This window comes from Podarcis muralis, chromosome 14 (assembly GCF_964188315.1).
Source record: "Podarcis muralis chromosome 14, rPodMur119.hap1.1, whole genome shotgun sequence".
NCBI classification, from domain to species: Eukaryota; Metazoa; Chordata; class Lepidosauria; order Squamata; family Lacertidae; genus Podarcis; species Podarcis muralis.
In genome coordinates this window covers 10,253,630-10,275,673 of record NC_135668.1, presented here as the reverse complement: position 1 = coordinate 10,275,673, position 22,044 = coordinate 10,253,630, and the positions used below count along the sequence as shown (strand labels likewise).

At 43.0% G+C, this 22,044-nt stretch overlaps 2 protein-coding genes across 10 annotated transcripts in view; one reads left to right on the top strand and one right to left on the bottom strand.

Annotated features, from left to right (window-relative positions):
• Positions 1-219: 219 nt before the first annotated feature.
• SENP8 (SUMO peptidase family member, NEDD8 specific) lies at positions 220-11,936 on the bottom strand. Its single transcript, XM_028705413.2, has 2 exons — positions 11,584-11,936; positions 220-2,590 (listed from the first exon to the last, which is right to left on the bottom strand). Exon 2 carries the CDS (start codon positions 2,546-2,548, stop codon positions 1,913-1,915), a length of 636 nt encoding a protein of 211 aa, XP_028561246.2. The 5' UTR covers positions 2,549-2,590; positions 11,584-11,936; the 3' UTR covers positions 220-1,912.
• A 151-nt stretch (positions 11,937-12,087) lies between these two features.
• MYO9A (myosin IXA) overlaps positions 12,088-22,044 on the top strand; it is a 177,518-nt gene continuing 167,561 nt past the window's right edge. For 6 of the 9 annotated variants that reach the window (XM_077918913.1, XM_077918914.1, XM_077918916.1 and 3 more), the window contains exon 1: positions 12,090-12,321. The gene's annotated coding sequence lies outside the window, so the exon portion shown is untranslated. Of the gene's footprint in view, positions 12,322-14,461; positions 14,544-22,044 lie in introns of all 9 variants that reach the window. The other 3 variants (XM_077918911.1, XM_077918918.1, XM_077918917.1) reach the window with 3 other exon arrangements.

Here is a 22,044-nt window from a genome sequence, read left to right as displayed (position 1 = left end):
AATATTCCCTAATGCTCAGGATCATGTCACGCAGCGTCAAGCATTTCAAAACAAACAGCTCAAAGTCACCTAAACCTTTCTTGGCTATTTCTTGTGAAAGTTTTATCCCACCACCATCACCTGTACTTACCTTCCTAGATGCTAAACTCCTGCTGCCCCTTCTTCAATCCCAAATAATTCCATTAACAGCAACTGGAATCAAAGCAGAAAGCAGACATGTGGAGGAACATATAGCTATTTATTAAACTTTTATTAAGTCTTAATTTGTTCTGAACATTCTCCCTACTACAAAAATGAATCATACTCTTTGCTTTCACTGTGATTCAATTTTTTGTGTTACATTACCGTTTCACAAATATTTTGACAGGCTGCTAGATAGGCTCCTTTTCTTTTGGGGTAACAAGAAACAAATGGAAGGGGCTCGAGTCTAATGACTGTGTTCTAGCCAGGCACAACAGCAGGTTGACAGCAGGTATGCACAGAGCAGTTGTTCTAGGGATGCTTGCTCCAAGACCTTCCTCCTCCTCCTTCCTGTTATGTATGTATCCTACGCATCCCTTGCTTATTTAAGGGAGCTATGAGAACAAAAGCCCCCATGATAAACCCGAACACAACTCTTTGAAGTGACAGTTCTCTTTATTATTTTTGGCTGCAGATTTTCCCAAACAGAGTAAAAGTCATCAGGCCTCCTCTCTACACATGTGCAATGAAAAAATGATTAAAGCTTTTCTGCCCCAACAGTGCCATCACACACTTGAATAATTGAAGAACTTGTTTGCTGTGTTTCCTCGTGCAGCATTAGGAAACAGGATGTGCAGCTAAGGCATCATTCCTTGGTAAACAGCAAAATAAATTAAAAGCTAGCAGGAAAAACAAACGATACAGCCATTTGGGCTCCACCACCCACCAGGGTATGCTATCCAACAGGATAGGTCCACTTACTTTTTTTAAGCAAAGCTGCATGTTTCACAGAAGGAAGCAATCCAGTGTTACCCAGCAATAGAAGAGTTTCATATGCAGCTGAGGATAGTTCCCCTCCCACCCCACTTATTGTTACTGGTGAAGCGTAGCTGCAAGCAGGAGACATATCAAGAGGACTAATGAATCCATTGCTTCCTTTTGTTACCAGTATGCTGCTTTTCTAAGTTGCAGATTCCCACAAGGCATAGAGCAGAATGGAGCAAGTTGCTGTGCACTTGCTGTTGTAGTGGAAATCAAAGCCAACCCATGCCCCTAATAAATACAAAATTGCTCTCATGCCCACCTATTTTCATAAGTGTATCCAGAAATCCTTAGTTCTAGGAACTAAGTCCGGCTAAACACATCAAAGTGATGCAGGAAGTACTGCTAGAAACTGAACAGCAGAAACTACCGCATTTCTTGCCAGCAAGGCTTACAATATAGAAATTCTTTGTCATCATACTGATGTGTACAGTTTTCTCAAGGTAGCCAAAACATTTGATACAACAATCCTTATTCAGAAAAGCAGGAACAATATTTGGGGGAGTTCTGAAACAAGACGGCTGGTACCATTATAACATCTTATCTGACTTCTGAAGGTTTCTGCATGAGTTCTGAAAGATGGCTGAAACAATTGAATAAAGGCAGAAATATACAATGTCACTGACATCACTGAAAATTGATCACACACAAAGAATTTGGGTGTTGTGAGAATTTTTTGGGATATTGGAAGGGGGTGGGATAAATGGCCAAAGCCAGAACTGCCCAACGCTTCAGGGAAGACATGTAACTTTCCTACGACTCAGCTCTATTCTGATCAGCAGCAGAATAAGGCAGTGCAGAAACACAGAGGTGAATACATTCTTTCTGTTGGGAAAACCCTATGTACAAGCTTCCCTCCCCTCAGGCACTGAGAGCAAGACAAGAACGACAATAATTGGAGATTGGCAGGTCACTTCTGGGACAGCTTAGCAATGAGTTCCTTCCATTCTTCTCTCTTGCCTGTTATGTAGGAGGGAGTAAGGAGCTGAAGCACTGGCTCCTGCTGTCCCCGGAAAAATTCCTGACACAGAGCTTCTGTGTTACAGATTACGTACATCCCACAGTCATAGCTATTCTGCTGGGCAGGGGCCTTCTCCTCCACAAAGGCAACTTTGCCTTTCTTGCCGAGAAAGACCTCCAAATTCCCTGCTACCCGTCTGGCATGGGCAGAGTTGCTCCTGGTGTGGGAATCATAGTGAGCAAAGCGGTTTTTGTCTTGGAAGTAAACTAGTAGGCTCCAGTGTGTGCCGCCAGCAGCCTGGCTGGAGTTGTCGTTGATGGCCAGGAACACTATTTTCTTGTGGAGGAGGTTCAAAGGCTCAAGAAATAGGGCCAGCTCCTCTTGGCTGCTCGTGCACTTGATGAACTGAGCCACCTCGGGGCCAATGAAGCACACTTGATCAGAGAAGTCTTGGAACTGGTCGCTGGCAAAGTACTCAAAGGCAAACCCGATGATGTGGTCGTTGAGCCAGCAGGGAGGATCCAGCAACAAGACATCTGATTGTCTCAGCAAACTGTCCATGTAACTTAGGACAACAGGGTCCATTCTATCCAGGCAGACTCACGGCACCCAGAGAAATACCAACGCCTAAAATAATCAAGGGTGAAAAGAACAGATTACTATTAAAATAGGTTGGGCTCTCCTCGTTGCTGAAGATTACCAACATAGTCATGGAATTGTGCCAGTTAACCTGCTGAGGGTCTTTTTAGCTTCCCTACGTGATTATGATCACCACCAAACACCCCCCCCCCAAGTTTTCTGGCACATGCAGAAGAGGAAGAAACAGCATTTAGTCTCCCTGAGGTAGGGAAAAGGTAAGAAACAGTGGGAGAAGAATCCTTTTCATGCTCAAACCTAAGCATAGGTGAGGGAGGATCCTGTCCCTCTCTCAAATTCTGGGAGCTTGAGTGTACTGTACTGGAGTACAGAGAAGGAACAAACAGCAGAAGACTCTGCTGTTTCTTGCCTTCTCTAAACTTCTGCTTAAGCGGGACTGGATATGTGCTGTTAGGCATCCTTCTTATTAAAAGACCAGGGATTCTTTCCCCAACCATCATTTTTGTGGATGCTTGTAACTGATAAACATAAACAGGAGAACCAATTTGTTCAGCTATAACCAAAATAAAAGGGACGGGTTCACCTACAGCTGCCATATTTCAGCCTAATCTAACTTGCAGGGTTGTAGTGAGGATAGAAAAGGACATGTATATCACTTAAGGCTCTTTGGAGGAAAGGAGGAATATAAACTTAAATAAAATACACACCAGAATAACAGACCAAAGAAACAAGGCTAAGTATTGCAAATAAGGCCATGTAAAACTATGTAGGGGCATGGGTGGCGCTGTGATCTAAACCACTGAGCCTCTTGGGATTGCCAATTGGAAGGTCGGCGGTTCAAATCCCCACGACGGGGTGAGCTCCCGTTGCTCAGTCCCAGCTCCTGCCAACCTAGCAGCTCGAAAGCACGTCAAAGTGCAAGTAGATAAATAGGTACTGCTCCAGCGGGAAGGTAAACGGCGTTTCTGTGCACTGCTCTGGTTTCACCAGGAGCAGCTTAGTCATGCTAGCCACATGACCCAGAAAAAGTGTCTGCAGAAGCAGACAAACGCCGGTTCTCTTGGCCTTTAAAGCGAGATGAGCGCCATAACCCCAGAGTCGTTCACAACTGCAGTTAACTCTCAGGGGTCCTTTACCTTTACTGAATTATGTAAGGTACCACAATGCACCACTATAAACAGTAACAACCTATTATAATCCATGGGAGGGGATGAGGTGCAGCTTCTATTTTTAAGCCAATACTAGAATCTGCAAGGCTGTATATGTTTTGTGCCTAGTACCAGAGACACTACCTGTACACTTCCTCTAGATGGACAAAAAGGCAAAAGCAGGGGAAAAGTCACAGGTATCAAACCATTTTAAAGTAAGTAGTTTTATGGCATAATTTACCAGCTAGATCTGAAGTAAGATATGCTATAGTTGATGACACACTGATTCAAATACCAAAGCTTGCTTAAATAGAACACATCTACTTAGTTGATCATTAAGATGGCTCTTTTAAATATCCAAAATTATATTTAAAACACAAGAGGGCAGCCCATGGCACTATAGAATACACCCTAGCAAGTGATGGGCTTATGATGCATGGTTTATTTAAAAACAATTCCAGAGAATTTTCCGCCTTTCTTCTAACAAACCCACTAGGCAGCAGGAGAGAAAAATTCCACAACCGCCTTCTCTTCTATTCAATAGACTTTTTCAAGATTTGCCTTCAGGCTGCAACTAGACATTATGCCAGGCATGGGGCTGCTGCTGAAAATGACAGCCCCATGCAGAGTCTTCTCTCAAGAACATTTATGCACGCTTACAGATACCTTTCCTCCATTTCTTCAGTTCCTGCCAAAGCTGCCAGTTGTACGGTGCAGGAATGAGGAAATGGTGGCATGCTGCCATGTGTAAATGTACCTAAGGAGTGCAGGACACATGGCTGCAGTTTTTAGCAACTGTCCTGTATCCAGTATAACTTCTAGTTCCGTATTAACTGTGGCATCCAACATGCCCACGCTGCTTCTCTAAAGTGAACTGTCTTTCCAGATAAACTGGAAGGGATTCTGGAGTGCTCTCGTTATGAGGAAGGCTAGCAAGAGTGCAATAGGAAGTGAAAGCAGAAGTCAGGTAGGAAACAATAATCTGATATGCAGGGTCCTCCACGACAGGTGGTCTAACAGCAACTGAACTTGAAAGCATATTTTTAATTAGTACTAATCAGCCCCAGATTAGCCCTGAAATCAAAGACTTGTAGAGTTTAACAGGGCTTACTGGTAAAATTAATGTAGCCGTGAAATTATTTGAGGCTTCATGTTCTGTAAATATCAGTTCTTTATCACCCAGGATCTGGTCCAGCCTTCTGAAAGCACAGCCTGCACACTGCAAACATTGTCCCTCTGGCATGACTCAGTGCAAACCAGGGAGCACCCACCCAATTCAGCAGGAATGAAATCAAATGTGCTGGTTTATTTACTCATCAGGAAGGAAGTGGGACGCTTCTAACTGCAGTATAAATGATTATGGGACAAAGAAAAGTCAAATTTACCCACTACTTCTTCAGATGAACCAGTGAACCTTGTCAAGCAATATCCTTTTAAGATCTGAACAAGGAAACTAAAGTGATATACCGTACATGAAACATACTGGATGCATATACCAGTGGGAGGGAAGATCTCCAGGGAACCATTTTTTTTTTTATTTTACTCCTTTAAGTGTCTAGAATTTTCCACATTTGTCAAAATGAAATGTCTTACCAACCAATGCACAAGGCACTGATCATTCCAGTTGAGCGTTATCAAACATATAATAATAAAATGTAAGGGGAGCAGTTACAGTTACCTAACACAACTTGTCACTCAGCCAGCTCTATTCTTAATCATCCTTGAGATTCAAAATAAGAAAAAAGGCAGGGCTGGTTCTGATGTTTATGGAATCATCCTTTGGCTGCAAAAACATCTTTTAATACATGTGAGTAATCCTCAGAGTTTGCTAGCAGATAATACTGGAAACTAGTGCTGGAGTCCTGAACTGCTGTGCCTTATGGAATCGTACACAAGGCTATCTATTCTCAATTCCTCCCTCCCAACCACTTGAAAATTGTGGAGGATCTTGGTGGATTACTCAATCATCTTTCTTAATGCTGAGTGTATATATTCACAGGTGAAAAACAACCCAAAGCAATCTCAGAGAAGGGGTGCTGACCTCACTGTTCTTTAACTCTCTTTGCAGGTGGGGATATGGGCTCCACTGCAAGCCCAAGTACCAGGTGGGTTAAAGGTCTCAGGCAGATGGCTGAGAGTTAATCCTCCAAAATTCCTCTTGTGCCTCTCCACAGGAGCTCTTAGACCAACTTGATCGCCCTGTGGCTGTGTGCAGCTACTCAAAATCATCAGCAGAAACCCCGTTGCACCCTTAGCCACCAGGGATTCCATAGGAGGTTCAAATCACATGACTTCACTTCACGCTGGGGTTTAGTACTGACCGGTGGGAAGACAGGGCCCAGGCAAGGAATAGCTAATGTGTTCAGATGCTGGCTAACTTATTGACATCTAGCTGTTGTCCCCGTCCCCTCCACTCCTGCAGACCACCTGAGTGGAGCTCGTGGACCACTGGTGGTTTACAAACTACAGCTTGAGAACCCCTGTTCTAAAGAAAGCTGAACAAACAACCCATTTCACAAAAGAGGTTGTTTCCTAATTGCAGCCATAAGTGCAACTTTCAAGACAAGCTTTCAGTCTTCAAAATCCTTAGTTCTTATTCTCCCCCCTAGACCAGGCATTCTGCACTAGGGGAGGATCCCTTAATTCTCCCACAGCCTGATTTTTGAACAAAATACTTCAGGAATATCTAATGGCAATGGTAGAGTACTTAATGTCTAAAAAGCGATAGGATACAAAACCTTACCATTAATCCAAGATGTGACATTGCTATTATTACTACCATTATAAATAAGATGTGAGATGCCTGCTTGCCACTACATACCAATGAAAGATAAACTACACACATTTTTAAAAGCATTATCAATGCTATGTGTGTCTCGGCTGTGAAAATTGATGAGGGACACTGAGCAATGTGTGACCATCCAGAAATAGAAATATGAAAGCAATTAAGTCTTCCATGGATGCAAATATTTTGTCTTGGGCCAGGCCCCAAGAAACAATTATCAATCTTACCAGTCTTCACAATTAAATAATCTACCATTTTCCATGACGATTTGAAAGGGAATGTCCGGCATTGAATCCTAGAAGATTATGATTACAATCTCTTCTAATGTACGAGTAACCTTGAAATGCCATTATAATCTATTCCTGTGTCAAGTGTGGTGAAGAAGTCAAGTCAAGGAAGTTATTAGAGGCAAGAAGACTTCCTTCAGAAAATGGAAATCTTCCCCAAATTAGAAGAATAAACTGAACTACAAACATGCACCCACAAAAATGCAAGCAGGTAATTAAGGATGCAAAAATAGAATTTGATTAATTATATTGCTAAGATCATTAACACCAACAATAAAAATTAGTTAAATAGAAGCAGGAAAAACTCTGGTGAGGTGCTTAGACTGCTGGACAAAAAGGAATTTAAAAGTTGTGCTGAAGGAGAATAAAGATATTGAAGAAAACCTGAATGAATTATTTGCCCCTGCCCTACATCTTGTGGAGGATGAAGGGCAGATACCTGTACCTGAACTGACTTTTTGCAGGACGCGAGGCTGAAGAACTGAGGCAAATAGTGACGACAAAATACATGAACTTCTAAACCTTATTGACAAATTAAAAATTAATAAGAATCACTCCTGGGATTTTGTCTTTTAACACTTGCTTATAAATGACTTAGAATTAGGGATGATCAGTAATGTAGCCAAGTTTGCTGACAACAGAATTTTAAAAATAAAAAGAGATTGCAGATTGCCCCTAAAGGATCTTTCCAATTTGGATGAATAGGCAATAACATGGCAAATATGTTTCAATATAAAGTTAAGTGTAAAATGATACATATTGGGTCAAAAAGCTCCAATCTTTAAGATTGGAAAGGGATCTTGGTCATGTGGAGAGTCCAAAGAAAAAAATGCACCAGTGTGCAGCAGATATGAAAAAGGTTAATTCCAGCCTAGGGATTATTATGAAATGAAGAAAAAACCAAACTGCCAATATTGTAATGCAATACAACTACGTCTCGGAAAAGGATATTGTAGATCTGGGAAAGATGCAGAAAAAGGCAACCAAGATAAAATGGGAGGTGGAGCAATTCCCATATGAGGAAATGAATATTTTTGGGGTTTTAGGTCAGAAGAAAGGTGCGAAAGGAGGAAAGATGTTAGAGATGTGAAATTATGCATGGTATGGCAAATGTAGATAGTTCTTCTCTGTCTCATGGTAGGAGATTCAGGTCAGACGGAAGAAAGGAAACCATTTAGAGGTTTTCTTACAATCAAGTGTTATGTATATTTTGTTAAAGAAAAATAAGTACTACTTCACACGGCACATAGTTAACCTATAGAATTTCCTGCCACAAGATATGCTAATGGCCAATGGCCACAAACTTCAAAATTTAACCACCAGGCCTTGCACAGCTACAGAATTAATCTGCATTCTGTTCTTTGCTTAAACACCTGCAAACTCATGTTTACAGCAATGCAGTAGTTTTTCAGTTTTCTCCCAGAGCACATAACTGGCAGTCTTTTGCATACATTTGTTCCCAAAAGCAAAGAAGCACTGCTCGTTCTATTAGCTGTTACTTGAAACTTCTTGACAGTGACTCACCATATAAATCCCACATCTAAAGAAAATCCTTGTTAAACACCAACTCAGTTTCCTGGGAGATGTGACAAAGCATATGGTATATGCTATAGAATGGAGAGGAAATGGAGCCTACAATTAGCAAGGGGGAAAGCATGCCAGGGGCTTTTTTTTAGGCCCAGCAAGTTCCCCACATGATGGCAAGGTAGAAATTTTATTGTTGATACCCAAAATTGAGCCTGGAACCTTCTCCAAACAAATCTTAGTCTCAAACACTGAGCTGTGGCCTTTTTCCTAACAGGTAGCTCTTACAATACTTCTGAAAGATGCTCAGGCCACACTCCCTCAGAAAACACAAGTTGATAGTCTGAGGGTATTAGTAGGTCTACCTTTGTCTTTGGAGACTAAAGTATATTCTGTGGCATGAAGTACCTTCATAAATTGGGTTGAAAACACCAGTCATGGCCCACGGGGACAAGGGACAGCCTGACCACATGTCAGCGGCTGCCTCAGGTCCCAGCTCACAAAGGACCAACGCCAGTTGCTCTTTATAAACAAAAGTCTTTATTGTGGTTCATTGTTGGCTTGACATCCGTGGCGCGCAGCGCTACGTCTGAGTCCTTAGACCGGCGAAGTCCCGTCTGAATCCGCCCCTCCTTTACACCAGTTCAATACCCGAGCTTTGCTCCACCTCTTCCTTTCCTCCCTCTGCTCCTTACGCCTCCGGGTCCTCCTGCCCTCTGGGATCCCAACCCTCCTGGACTCTTCGGAGGCGGATTCTTCTGACTCCTCCCCCTGTCTCCGGCGGGCTTTGGGACCTGGCTCCCAATCCGGATTTTCTGCTGTCCCTCGCGCCTCTACATTTGAACTTGGCGCGCGCGCCCAGCCACCCACTTTCCTCCTAACGGCTACACTGCTCCCTTCACTGCTTTCTCCTTCCGGGAGGCTGGATGGCCCTGCTCTCTCCTCCGCCCCTCCACTCTCTGACGGAGGCGTGGTCAGTCCTGCCTCACTCCCTCCTCCTGCAGGAGGAGGCTTTTGTTCTAATCTGTGGGATTCTCCCCCCCCCCCCGCTGCGCTCTGGTGGGGAAGCTACCCCTGATTTCCAGCTGCCGCTTGGCGACTCCCCACTGGCCCCCCTTGCCCTGACCCTGGGGGCCTCCTTCTGGGAATCTTCTGATTCGCTGGAGAGACTCAGGGAATCTCCCTGGTCACTGTCACACCCTCCTGCGCTCCCCTCCGATTGTTCCCCTTCACTCTCCATCTCCTCCTTCTCCTGTGGCTCAGTCCCTGAGCCCCTGACACCACAGTTAGCCATACTTTGGTAGCATCTCATTTGGACTACCATAATGAGCTGCCCTTGAAGACTGCTCAGAGACTGCAGATGGTGAAAATGCTATGGCTAGATTGCTAAGTAGGGCCAACAGAATGGAACATACCTCTCTAGTTTCAAAATGACAATATTTGCTCCCAGTCTGTTTCCGTGAACCATCTAAAGTGCTGGTTTTAACCTTTTCCAGAGAGGTAATTATATTTGTTGGTTGCAGCAACAAAAAGGAAAAAATAAGTATTGTGACACCTCAGAGATTTAACAGATTTTATTACAGCATATGTTTTTAAGGACTAAAGGCCACTTCCTCAGTGAAAGTGCCAAAAGACTCTTTGAGGTTCAAACCTATTCCAACTCTAAGTTAAGATGGGTGGTAAATGCAGAAATGACACCAGAGGAAGAAAAGCTCTGTTTTTCAGGGCTCTTTTTCAAATTTTGTATATAATACCATAACCACCAAGGGAATATGGCCCAACTCAGCAGAGCTTTCTTCTGGATGTAACACAACCCTATAGGTGGTTGCTCAGATTTGTTACAGAAAAATACAAACCAAAAGTCTTGTGTCACTTAAAGATTAGCATATTTATTATGGCACAAGTTTATATCACAACAAACTTTTAACATGAAAAATGGGTGCTTCTCTCCTCTTCAGCCCAACTGCTTGTTTATTGTTAAAAAACCAAACCAAACCATGAGTCTTCTGGCACCTTAAAATGCCAATAGATTTATTGTGGTCTGTCAAGAGCATTTATATGCCATAAGAAGCTAATATCTAAGGACGTGATGCTATTTATATGTACTAGAGAGCAATGTGTAAGATTGCATTGCTAATTTCATAAGTGGGCCAACTTGATTATATGTTTTTACTTCCATCTTTTTGTGCATTGCCAAATGCAATTATGGGCCATAATGTGTGACTTTCTTTAATGTATCCTAAGCATGGCTTCTTAGGTTACCTTCAGTTTATTTAAGAAATGTAATGAGTTGCAAGAGGTGCAGAAAATAACCAAAAATATATAGGGGCTGGAGCACCTCCTCTATTAGGAACAAGCATGATGTTGGGGGCCATTTTCTATAGGGGAAAAAATGCAAATACGGAAGGACATGATCAAAAATTACACAAATCACTGCCACTAGAGGTAGTTAAACAAATTAATGAAGGGAATAAGTCTGTCAAGAGCTACTAATGATAGCTATACAGAAGCTCCATTGTTTGGGAACGCAACCAGGAGAGGGCTATGCTCTTCTGCACATGCAAAAAAGGTTCCTGTTTAGCCAAGCCTAACAAGATGCTTAGAAAGTTGAGATAATTTTAAATCTCTTTCAGCATTTTAACTTTTGTATGCTCTAAAGTAGGGTTATGAAGTTTTCTTGATTTTATTGCTTTATCTTTCGCAAACCGCTCTGGAGGTTGAGTCAAGCGGCCTTTGACTGGATCTGGTCCAGCGATTCCTAGGTACATGGCCTGCACCAAAGCTAAAGCATCGCAGCAGCAGCAGCAACTAGGTAGCATCACCACCACCAAATCCAATTGAAATGCAGACTGGCTGCGACTACTTATGCACTGATATCTACGTAATGAACATTAAAAAATACAGTTTCGTTATTGGCGGACATGAATCTATTCATGCAGGTTTCTGGAATGATTAAGTCAAACTTTATTTCATTTTGGAAACCAGCATCCTGGAGGCCAGGGGATCATGTTCTGGCAGCCAAAGGCCACCCCCCGCCCGGCTGAGCGGGGGCTGCGACCACCGACCACGGTCCCTGACACCGAGGGACGGAGGGAAGCGCTGCCCAGAGGCCGGCGCGCGGGGGGGGGAAGGGACCCACGCGACCCACCGCCGACCAGCTCTCTCTCTATCGTCCTCCTCCATAATATTTCTACCCCCAGAGGCAGGATAACTCCACACGCGGCAGCGCCGCCGCCGTCGCTCCCCACTGACACACCTCACGGAGGAAGAAGACCTTACCTGGCGCCGGCCTCATTCTCCTCACGACGCTCTCGCGGTGGCTGCGGGCGGCCGTAAAGCGCGGCGGGCTTAGCAACCCAAGGGCTGTCAAACAGGAAAGCAACTTCCCCTTCCCTTTCCTCCCCGCGCTCCCTTTCCGCGCGGTAGTGGCAAAAGGAAAGGGGAGCTCATTAACATACGGGACCACTGTGGTGGTGAGGGGGGAGTGGGAGGCGCAGCTGCTCCGGCTCTTGTCGCCCGCGCGCCCCCTCCCTCGCCCGCCTTGGAGGTGCGTGGGCGGGGCTTAGCGTGCGGGTTGGGCTGGGGCGCGGCTGTGGGGAGGGAGAACGAGCCTCGCTCGCTCGTGCGCGCGCGACTTGGGCGTGTTCTCCTCACAGCTCGGCGGAGGAGAGCGCGCGAGAGAGAGCGAAGGGCGGGGATTGATGAGGGAAGACGAGGCGTGATTGGAGAGGCGGGCTTTGCGCGTGCCTTCGTGTGTGTGTGAGGGCGCGCGAGGGAGGGGGCAGAGGAGCGAGGCGAAGCGGCGTCTCCCTCACAGAGCGGCGGAGGGTGGGGGCGAGGGAAGGGAGGCTGAGGAGCGCGGACGCGAGGCGGCGGCAGCAGCAGCAGCAGGAGGAGGCGGAGACTGCGGCGCGGCGGTGCTGGCGGTCGTCGTCGTCGTCTTCCCCTCCCCGCCTCTCGCAGCCCGTGAGGGGGCACGATAAACGGAGGGATGCGGCGGCCCCGCCCGACCCACAGGTGAGGCGCCTTCCTCTCATTCCCCGGAGTCCCCGGGCTCCAAAATCCTGCCGGGTTGGCGGCTCTTCCTTCCTTCCTTCTGCTTCCTCTCAGTGCAGCCGGTTATGAGGCGGCGGGGGGCGACGCGGCACCGCGGACGGAGCCCTTCTCAGCCGGGCTTCCTTTCCCCTCACGGTCTCCGGTCGCCGCCTCGGCACCTGCGGCTGTGCTAGGCGGCCGCCTCTGCCGCCCCGATGCCTCCTGCTTCCTTCGTAACCTGACGGGCGGGAAGATAGGAAATGGTTGGGAGGAACGGGGGAGGGGAGGGGGGGACCTAGTCCTAATCCTAATCCTGCTTCTAATCCTGACGGAGCGGGTGGCTGGGCAGGTTTCTAGTCCCTTGCGTCCTAAACGGGGTGGGAGGGAGCTGCGGGATGTTCATTCATTCCAGGGCATCGGTAGCCTTCCTTCTCCCTCTGCCTTCCGGCTTTGCTGGTTCTGTCCACCGTCAGGGGCTCCCGGGTGCCTCTGCATGTTTCTCACGAAATGTATTTAAAAGATTCCTCCCCCAGCCCCCCTTCTAGATATTACCTCCCCCCCCCCCTTTGGAAACTGCTTGCAAGGTCATGGAGCCTTCTGCTTCGCTACCCACCCCCATCCCTGCGGTGTGGATGTAGTATGAGATCATCCATTTTTGGAACCCTGCTACAGTGTCTTGTATTTCTGGCACTGTTGGGGAAAAAAATGATGGTTGCTGTTGCATTGCATGTGTCTGGGGCTGAAATCTGGGCTACAGCTGCTCCATTGTGATCCAAATGAAAAGATTCCTGGCCAGGCTGGCTGATAAAAGAAAAGAAAAACCAAAAACACTTTCCCCCTCCCCTACACGATATAGAGGGTCTTTTGCCTGCATCTCTTAAATTTCAGAATTCTCCACTTCCTTAAGACTTTGTCAGTGAAAACTTTTGTATTTCAGTTTTTTTTCTTTTATTCTTTGCAGCTGTGTGTACTGGATAACAAAGCAACCTTTTCTTATACTTCAGTGTAATAGCAGGATTTCTGGAAGTAGCTATGACTCTTAGTTTAGTCTGTGGGTTTGCTGTGCAGTTAGAACACTGCAGTATGGAGACAAATCAGTACATTCTGTCACATCACTGCTAAGCAGTGTTGGACTGAAACATCACTGTAAGCTATAAAGGATGCACAGAATTTGTTGTGGCTATGTTTTCCTCAAGGGTATTTTCAACATGACTCTGCAGTGTGGATAGCATTGTATATAGAGCTTTTGGGCTTAAATGTAAAAATCCTTTAAAATGAAGCATCAAGTGTGAAAAGGTTTATATCCTGGGTTAGCCCGTGTTTGTTTTACTCTTTCAGTAATGACAAGCCATGCAATCCCCACTCTTTCTTGTGTCATGTTGTGCTTTTTTCCTAAGCCTTCTTAAAAGCAGGCTTTAGTGACTGGGTGTTTGGCAGCAGCATCAACAGAAAATTGGCTCAAAGCCGCCCTACCCCAGCCCACCCCAGCCATTTCAGCAAGCTTCCCATTTAATACACAAGCACACACATTTCAGTCTGTGCACTCCACTGCTCTTGTACATAGTGTATCATGTCTCCTTACCCTTTCCCCCTAAAAAAACCTTGATCAATTTTCTGCAAAAATGAAATTAACAAAGCTCCCTTTTAAAGGAGGAAAAACGGTTATACAGCAGTGTAGGAGAATAAATGTATTACTCTAAGGAACTTGTATGTGAGTCCTGCAAAGGTGAAAATGTAGCTCAGGATCACTGCAGGATGGTGTGGGTTTATTTTTATTTTTTTAAAAGGAAGCGACCACAGCCTTTTCAAAGTTAAGCCCTTCTAAATCCATTTGAATTTGTGGAATTACTAAACAAGCATTTGACTTTCTTCCATCAATACCAACAGAATTGAAAAGTTCTTAACTTTGGGTGGATTATGTTTAGCATTATTAAGCATGGAAGTCCATAAATAATCCAGAAAGAAGTACAAGTCTTCCATGGTAACATGCTATGGAAACAAGACCAAATAAATTATTTTGCTATTTGTCCTCAGAAATTGTCAGACTCCTTAAAATGACTAGTCATGCTGAATGGCTTGCACACATTAAGTAAGATTTTTATACTTTTCTTTATCCAAACAGCTGGCTACCATGTGGTATCACAAACTGCTTTCTACAGTTCTCTCAATTCAGCCAGGCTTTCTTATGTGACATTGGCAATGAGGTAGGAGACTGTTGTTGAGAAACACAACTTGAAAGCCCCTTTGAGTACCTAGAATTAGATGCACTTTGCTTTGGATCCTAGTCTCAGTTTTGTTGATTAGGAAAATTACCCAAGACTTACATAACAGGTCTGTACCGGCTGCATTTAATATTAAAGAGAGCCACATATAATTATGTACTGCTAGTATCTAGCAATGTATGTTTTACATAAATTTTATGTGATTTAGTTATCATGATGCAAAATAAAAAACATACTTATTTTTATCCATTATATTTTCAACACAGCTAGTTGAAAGTCCTTCAACTCAAATAAATACCTGCCTGTAGAACTCCCCCAGTCCTTGCAGTAGCTCTGCTTTAATAGATACTATTGAAAATGTTAGCTATAAATTGTTTCTAAACCTACTGAACTCAGACAAAAGCTTTGTTAATTTTTAAATAAAGACAACCTATATTCCATTTACAGAAGGTGAGGTTATAGAATTACATGGCAAGTTGCAGGAATCAGAAAAGGTGGATACGTTTAAAATGTGTACTTATTAGTTATAATAACCACAGAGTTACAAGCAAGCACAGTTAATATTACTAACTGTTCACGGTTCAGGTATTTGATGCTACAATCAACTAAAAGAAGTTTCTTTGTTCCTTTCGTATGAATTTAATAACTGTATACCATATAGTGTTTTTGTATATGCCTGCTAAAGATAATAAAATGGGTAAATGAAACTTAATCAGCTGTGCAGTATACTAGCCACAGCAACCATGTCACTAACAAGCACCACAGTGCATGAGAGCATCTAGTGTAAGTTGTTTGGTTTTCATTTAATGTTGTTCATCACCTAAAAAATAGAAAAAAACTATTTTTAAAGAGAATATCTAATGTAAAGAAAGATAAGTTTGTCAACTGCATCTCCTTTAAATGTGGCCAAAAGTCTTTATTCGCTGTATAGTTTGCAATGTCATACTTCACTGTTTAAATCAAATTTGAACAAGGTTTGAGAAATATTTGCTGATATTTTGAAAATTATATATAGTAAGGTTTGTATTCATATAATTGTTTGAACTGTTTGGCTTTAGAAAAGCTTGAAAGCAATAGTTGATATCCAGCTAAGTCATACTTGGAATAGACTCATCAGGATCAATGGACTTAAGTAATTTAAGTTCACTGATTTCAGTGTATCTCCTCCATGAATCAGTTAGCTGACTATCACCCTGTGTTTCAGTAGATCTAGTAGGTTTTTTCATGAAGTTATGCTTAGGAGGGTAACTTAGTATATTACTGTGGCTGTCTGATTAAAATGTTGCAGTTTTTTTAATGACTTTATCATGAGAATTCATATTGATAATTCACATGTATTTATGGAGTTTTGCTAATGTCTGCTCTTACAGTGTTCTAGTATGGCAGCAACTTTAGTGAAAGTTGTGAAAGAATAGACATAGCAGCTAAAAATATTTACTTAAAAGGAAATTGAGTGCTTTGTTTCATCTCTGGTTTTGACTAATGATAGTCACCCATCAGATGGTTATTATACAACTAGACTTTAGTATCATTTTATCTTTGCTTCAGTTTTTACAATAAATCTTAAGGATAGAAAGTGACTTTTTGCTCCCCTGCCAAAGTTTATGTAATGGGGATTCTATACATATGTAATATTCTCATATATGGAGCACTGAGGCTGAGGTGCCAGATAGTCGGCGGGTACATCTTTATAAAGGGTCACAAAAGGTGCTTTGTCCTTAAGACAGTGTGGTGTAGTAGTTAAGAGTGGTAGACTCGTAATCCGGTGAACCGGGTTCGCGTCCCCGCTCCTCCACATGCAGCTGCTGGGTGACCTTGGGCCAGTCACACTTCTCTGAAGTCTCTCAGCCTCACTCACCTCACAGAGTGTTTGTTGTGGGGGAGGAAGGGAAAGGAGAATGTTAGCCGCTTTGAGACTCTTTGAGGTAGTGATAAAGTGGGATATCAAATCCAAACTCTTCTTCTTAAAGATGAAGAGTTTTATTTATGCTTAACTTTCATTAATGCCTTACCATAAGTTGGTATTTGGTGTTAATATGAATGTAAGAAGATCCCTGCTATGTCAGATCAAAGGCCTATCTAGTCTAGTATTTTGTTCTCATGGTGGCCAACCAGATGCCTATGGGAAGTCCACAAGCAAGACCTGAGTACAACAGCGTTCTGCACACTTGTGAATCACAGCAACTGGTGTTCAGAAGCATACTTCCTCTGACAGTATCACCACCATGTCCAGTAGCCATTGATAGTCTTATAAGCCATGAATTTGTCCCAAATCTATTTTAAAATCTAAGTTGGAGGCTGTTAATACTTCTCATGGCAGTGAGCTCTATAGCTTAACATTGTGCTGTGTAGAGAAATACCTCTTTTGATCTGTCCGACATTCAGCTTAATTGGATGGCCTTGATCCTGGGTTCTGGTATTAAAAGAGAGGAATAGAAATGTCTCCACTGCATACATTTTTTTTTTTTTACGTCTTCATCATGTCCCTGCTTAGATGCCTTTTTTTTTAAAACCTAATTATCATCACTTTACACTTGCTTACATTGAGTTGCGGTTTTAATGCCCATTCACTCAGTTTGGAGAGATGTTTTTCAAACTGCTTTCAATCCTTGCTTGTTTTTTACTATCCTGAACAATTTGGTGTTATGGGCAAACATTGATCACACCTAACTCTGGGTCATTTATGAAAAAGTTCAAAAGCACAGGACCCAATGCCAGTTCTTAGGGCTTCCCTTTTTACATCCCTCCCTTGTAAGAACTGTCCATTTATTCCTGTGCTCTGCTTCCTGTTCCTTAACCAGATATTCATAAGATGACATCTCCTCTTATGCCATGACTGCTAAGGTTAATTGGGAGTCTTTAGTGAGGTGCTTTGTTAAAAGTGTTTTCAAATTCTAGGCACACAAAGCAACTGATTCACCTTTATCTATATGCTTGCTGGCATTTTTAAAGAACTGCAAAATGTTTGTTAAGCAGGACTTACCTTGGTGGAAGCCATGCTCATTCTACCCTAGTAGAACTTGTTCTTCTATATTCTCGGTAATTGATTGATTTGATTTATTGTATTTCTATGCCAATTTTCATTCAAGTGAATCTCAAAGTGGCTTAAAAACAATAAATAACAGTAACATAGCAAAACATAATAGAACATTAAAAATATAGAACATTAAAAATATAGCATAAATCATATAAAATAATTAACAGATCATCAACAAAACAATGATAATCTATAAAACACTTAACAACTAAAAAATAAGCTAAACACACAACAGCAAAAGTCATATTATATGATAAACAAATCAATACAGCATAAAACAATATTAACATTAGCAAAATAGCAAAAACTACAAAAATAAGCTAAGCACTGTTAAGTTTATACACACACACTCCATGCCCCCATAACTCATAATCTTTCACTCTGTTCAGTTCAGTTCATTGAACTGGCTGACCATTGGTCTGGCTGACCAATTCAGCCAGATGTTGCACTGGTTGGGGTCCTTGGGTAGTTGGCCATGGTGGAGACTGGGGTTTTGGGGGGCCTATAAGTGGTAATGTGGATGTTGACTCTAGGTAACATGCCTATGCACTGTTGATGAGGAACTTGCCCCTGTTGCTCTTAATAATCAGGAGCTCCATTCCGAAACAAAGTCTGAGATGAGCCTGTCCCTCTGGAGTAGCGAGCTTACGGCTGCACTCAGTGTAGAGGCTGTCCAGGAGGTCCAGCAGTACTGCCACGCTCAGGATGATCTTACTGTGCTACAACCCATCCACCAACGGCTGCTCCAATTTCCTCAGTTGCTCCTTGGCTGATGTGGTGGCAGAGGAGGCAGCTGCGGCTGCTGAGGGGAGCGAGTAGGGCAGCCAGCTGAGTCTACCATGCAGGAGGGATGGGCCACAATAAAGGCAGTGAGGGTGCCTCAGCAGGGTTCTGGCAGCCTAGATGAGTTGCACCTTGATCTTGGCATCCAGGCTGCTGCCCGTGGAAGGCGTAAAGCAGGGGTGTTGGCCAGCAGGGGTGGAGGATGAGATGTTAATTATTGGTGGGCTTCTTCTGGTTGTGGTCTGAAGTCAAATCCTTGGGGCAATGCAAAAGGCAAGGTCCAGGAACAGTCCAAGGTCAAACACAGAGCAGTCCAGTGAACGACTAGGTTGCAGGATGAGGAGCTGGTGCAAGTATGTCATTCCAGTCCTTAATTCTATCCTTAATAATGTTTTCCACCAGTTTTCCCAAAAGATGTTGGAACAAGCCAGCTGGTCATTTCCTGGATTCCTTCTGGGATCCCTTTTTAAAAATCAGTACTACATTGGCTGCTTTCCAGTCCTCAGATACCGAGGGTGATCCTAGTGACAAGTTACATTTTTTTGTTAGAAGATCAGCAATTTCATATTTGAGTTAAGAACTCTCTAAACCTATCAGTTTGTTGGTTTTTAATTCATCAGTAAGGCCTATAACTTCATTTCTTACCACTATTTTTTGCCTCAGTTCTCACACTCCTTTCCTCAGGAAGTTCGTTAAGGAGTCTGCTTTATACCTGCCACTGTGGACAAATGCTAATAATTTTGCTTCTTGGCAGTCCCCCTCCCCCCCCCCCCTTTAGCACACCTTTGACTCCCTTGTTGCCCAGAGGTCCAACTGCTTCTCTAGTCTAGTTTTTTTTTGCTTCTAGCATGTTACTTTCCAATCATAATTTTCTTGATCATATTTTTTTTAACGTTTAGCAATGTACTCCTCAAAAACCATTGTTTTTACTTCCCTCATTGCCTGCTGGCATTTATTTTGTCAAAGATTTGAGTTCCTTTTTGTTCTCCTTTGTATGAGATATCCATTTTCTGAAGCTTCTTGCATCCTTTTAACCCTGGGGGTACCTTTCCTATATATTCAAACTGAGCTTCTGTTATTGTGGTTTTCAAAAAACTCCAAGCATTCTGAATATATTTTTCTTTTCCGCTTTTCTCTTTCAACTTTCTTATCAATTCCCTCATTTTTTTGGAATTTCTCCTTTTGAAGTCAAATTTTGCTGTTTAAGACGTCCTTCAGAATTGTTAATTTACATATGTTGAATTTGATGGCATTATGGTCACTGTTCCTTGTGTGTTCAATGACATGTCTCGTACCAGGTCTTGGGAGTCATGGTCCTTCTGGTCAGTTTTATAATCTTCTAGGCATATTCTTTTAGGGTACCTATCTCTGAGTGAAACACATATTTACCCAATATTTGTGAGAGTAATAGAAATCACTCATTAAAGCATCCTTTGGATGTATCCCTGATTTCATTATCTATATCAAGGTCACCCTGGGGATTTTGGGCAGGATCGTGACAGTATGACTCCAATAGTGAATTACTGTCAGAGGCTGATACTACTCCCCATAGTGATTTCTGTAGAAGATTCTTCTCCTTTTTCTATTTCTAGTTTGCTGGACTCCTCTGACCTCTTTGATGTATGTAGTACTGCCACCACCAGTGTTATTTCCTCTGTTCTTCATATAGTTTGTATTCAGAGATAATAATGGCCCACTGGCATTTTCCATTCCAGCCACTATATCTATACTCTGGTTTAAGACCAAGCATGGCACCTTAACCCTCTTGACATAGAGGCTTCAGCATTAGCATAGAAACATTTATTGAAGACTGTGTGCCTTCAAATGTGTTTGATGTGTGAATTTTGCTATATGGCCCCTTGGCCCTTTTGAATTGCTATCATGTGCCCTGCACTTTCAATGCCTAGTTTTATCCCTTCCTTCTTTTTGATAATCATAAATGTTTTCACTCTTATCCCTTAGAGGCTGTGTGTGGAATTCACATGTGAATTTTGCAGCTGGCTATCAGCTGCTTGTGACCAAGTGAAGATGTCTGGGTGCCAGGATGGCGACTGATGTCTCCACCATTGGGAGGTGCATGCCTGGGGATCCTTGGATCTTGCCTGTTTTCACATGCTAACAACACATCCTTTAGAATTCCATCTGTGATATTTTATCTGCACGATCAGACTGAATTTCAGGAACCAAAAAGTCATATTGAATGATTTTCGTGCCATCTTACCCCAGAATGGCAGCTAGACATTCCATTTTGGCGACTGTAGGTGCAAAATGCGTCTGGCGTCTTGTGAATTTTGAATGCTGCTTCTAACACCCCTACCCCAGTTAAGTATCCTTGGTGAGAGGACATTGCTCAGCCCCCAAGGAACGGGTCTCTTCTAAGGGATCATTTTCCTCTTTCTCAGAGTGATGCCCTTCTTCCTTGAGACTCTGACAGTGGAGGAGCTGTCACCCCAGGTGTGAGATGCCACTATCATATCCTTGAAGGCTTCATCCACCAACCTCTCTGAGCTTTTCCAGGTCAGCCACCTTGGTATCTAGAGAACAAACATATTTCCTGAGAACTAGAAGCTCATTGCATTGGGCATACTCCTGTCCGGTAGGCAGATAGGTTTGTTAGGTGAAGTGCTGTGCAGTACTCTGGATAGCCCTCACACCTTTACTGGCTTTATTCCTGCATACTTGTTGTTTACTTGGGAGCCTGGTTAAAATAGAAGGGTGAGAGTCGTCTGCCTTGGCCTCTTGGCTGCTGAGCTCCCAAGCTGCAAAACTTGCTTGTTTTGTCACTAGGGCCAATTCATTTTGTCAGCTGAAGCTCCTCTCTTGCTTGTAAAATAATATAGAACATTATTTTACTTATTAGGTACAGATGTGTGTATCAGGCTCCTCCTTTCACTAAATAGGGTATTTAAATAAATATTGTGGTATGTGATCTTTTTTTCTTTTTCTTTTTTTTTAAGTTAAGATTTTGACATGGCAATAAAAGGTAGTTTGGAAAGAGACTGAATTCCTTTCTTCCAGTTTACAGTGTCAAGTGATTTTACAGCATGTTGAGGTTCTGTTTCTGAAATCACTGAAGCAACTGCAATATCTATTAAATAGCAAAATATTTATTTTAAGGTAGATTAAAAGTTAATTCAAGTACTTTAGACTAGAGTATATTTCAAGTATTTTTTTTAAGTTTCTGTAATTAGTATTCACAATTTTTTCAGATATGTTTCCTTTCAAAACTCTTGTTTAGAGAGGATTGTAGTCTGTCTGCCAGCTGGCCATCCCAGCACTTGGACAGTCTTTCCTGAATAGAGGCAATGGCTGCCTCTTCCTCCAGCCATAGAGTGGAGGGGGGAGGGGTTTACATACACTTCCCACAATTATAGTTTCCCCTTTCCTCTCTGTACTAAAAAGTCTTTAGTGATGCCAGCCCAGCATGCCTACTAGCCAAGTCCTGTCCCACCTGCTGCAGAGATTATCTGTTAATAGTGGAAGATGAGATGAGATGGATAAATGCTTCCTTGGCTTGTGTTTGTATTTGGAAGAGTGGGACTGCAATCCAAAATACAGTGGTACCTTGGTTTACGAACTTAATCCGTTCCGGAAGTCCATTCTTAAACCAAAGCGTTCTTAAACCAAGGTGTACGTTCCCACAGAAAGAAATGGAAAACGGAT

Coding starts and splice junctions, on each gene's coding strand:
- SENP8 (XM_028705413.2), bottom strand. CDS start 2,548: ATGGACCCTGTTGTCCTAAGTTACATGGACAGTTTGCTGAGACAATCA.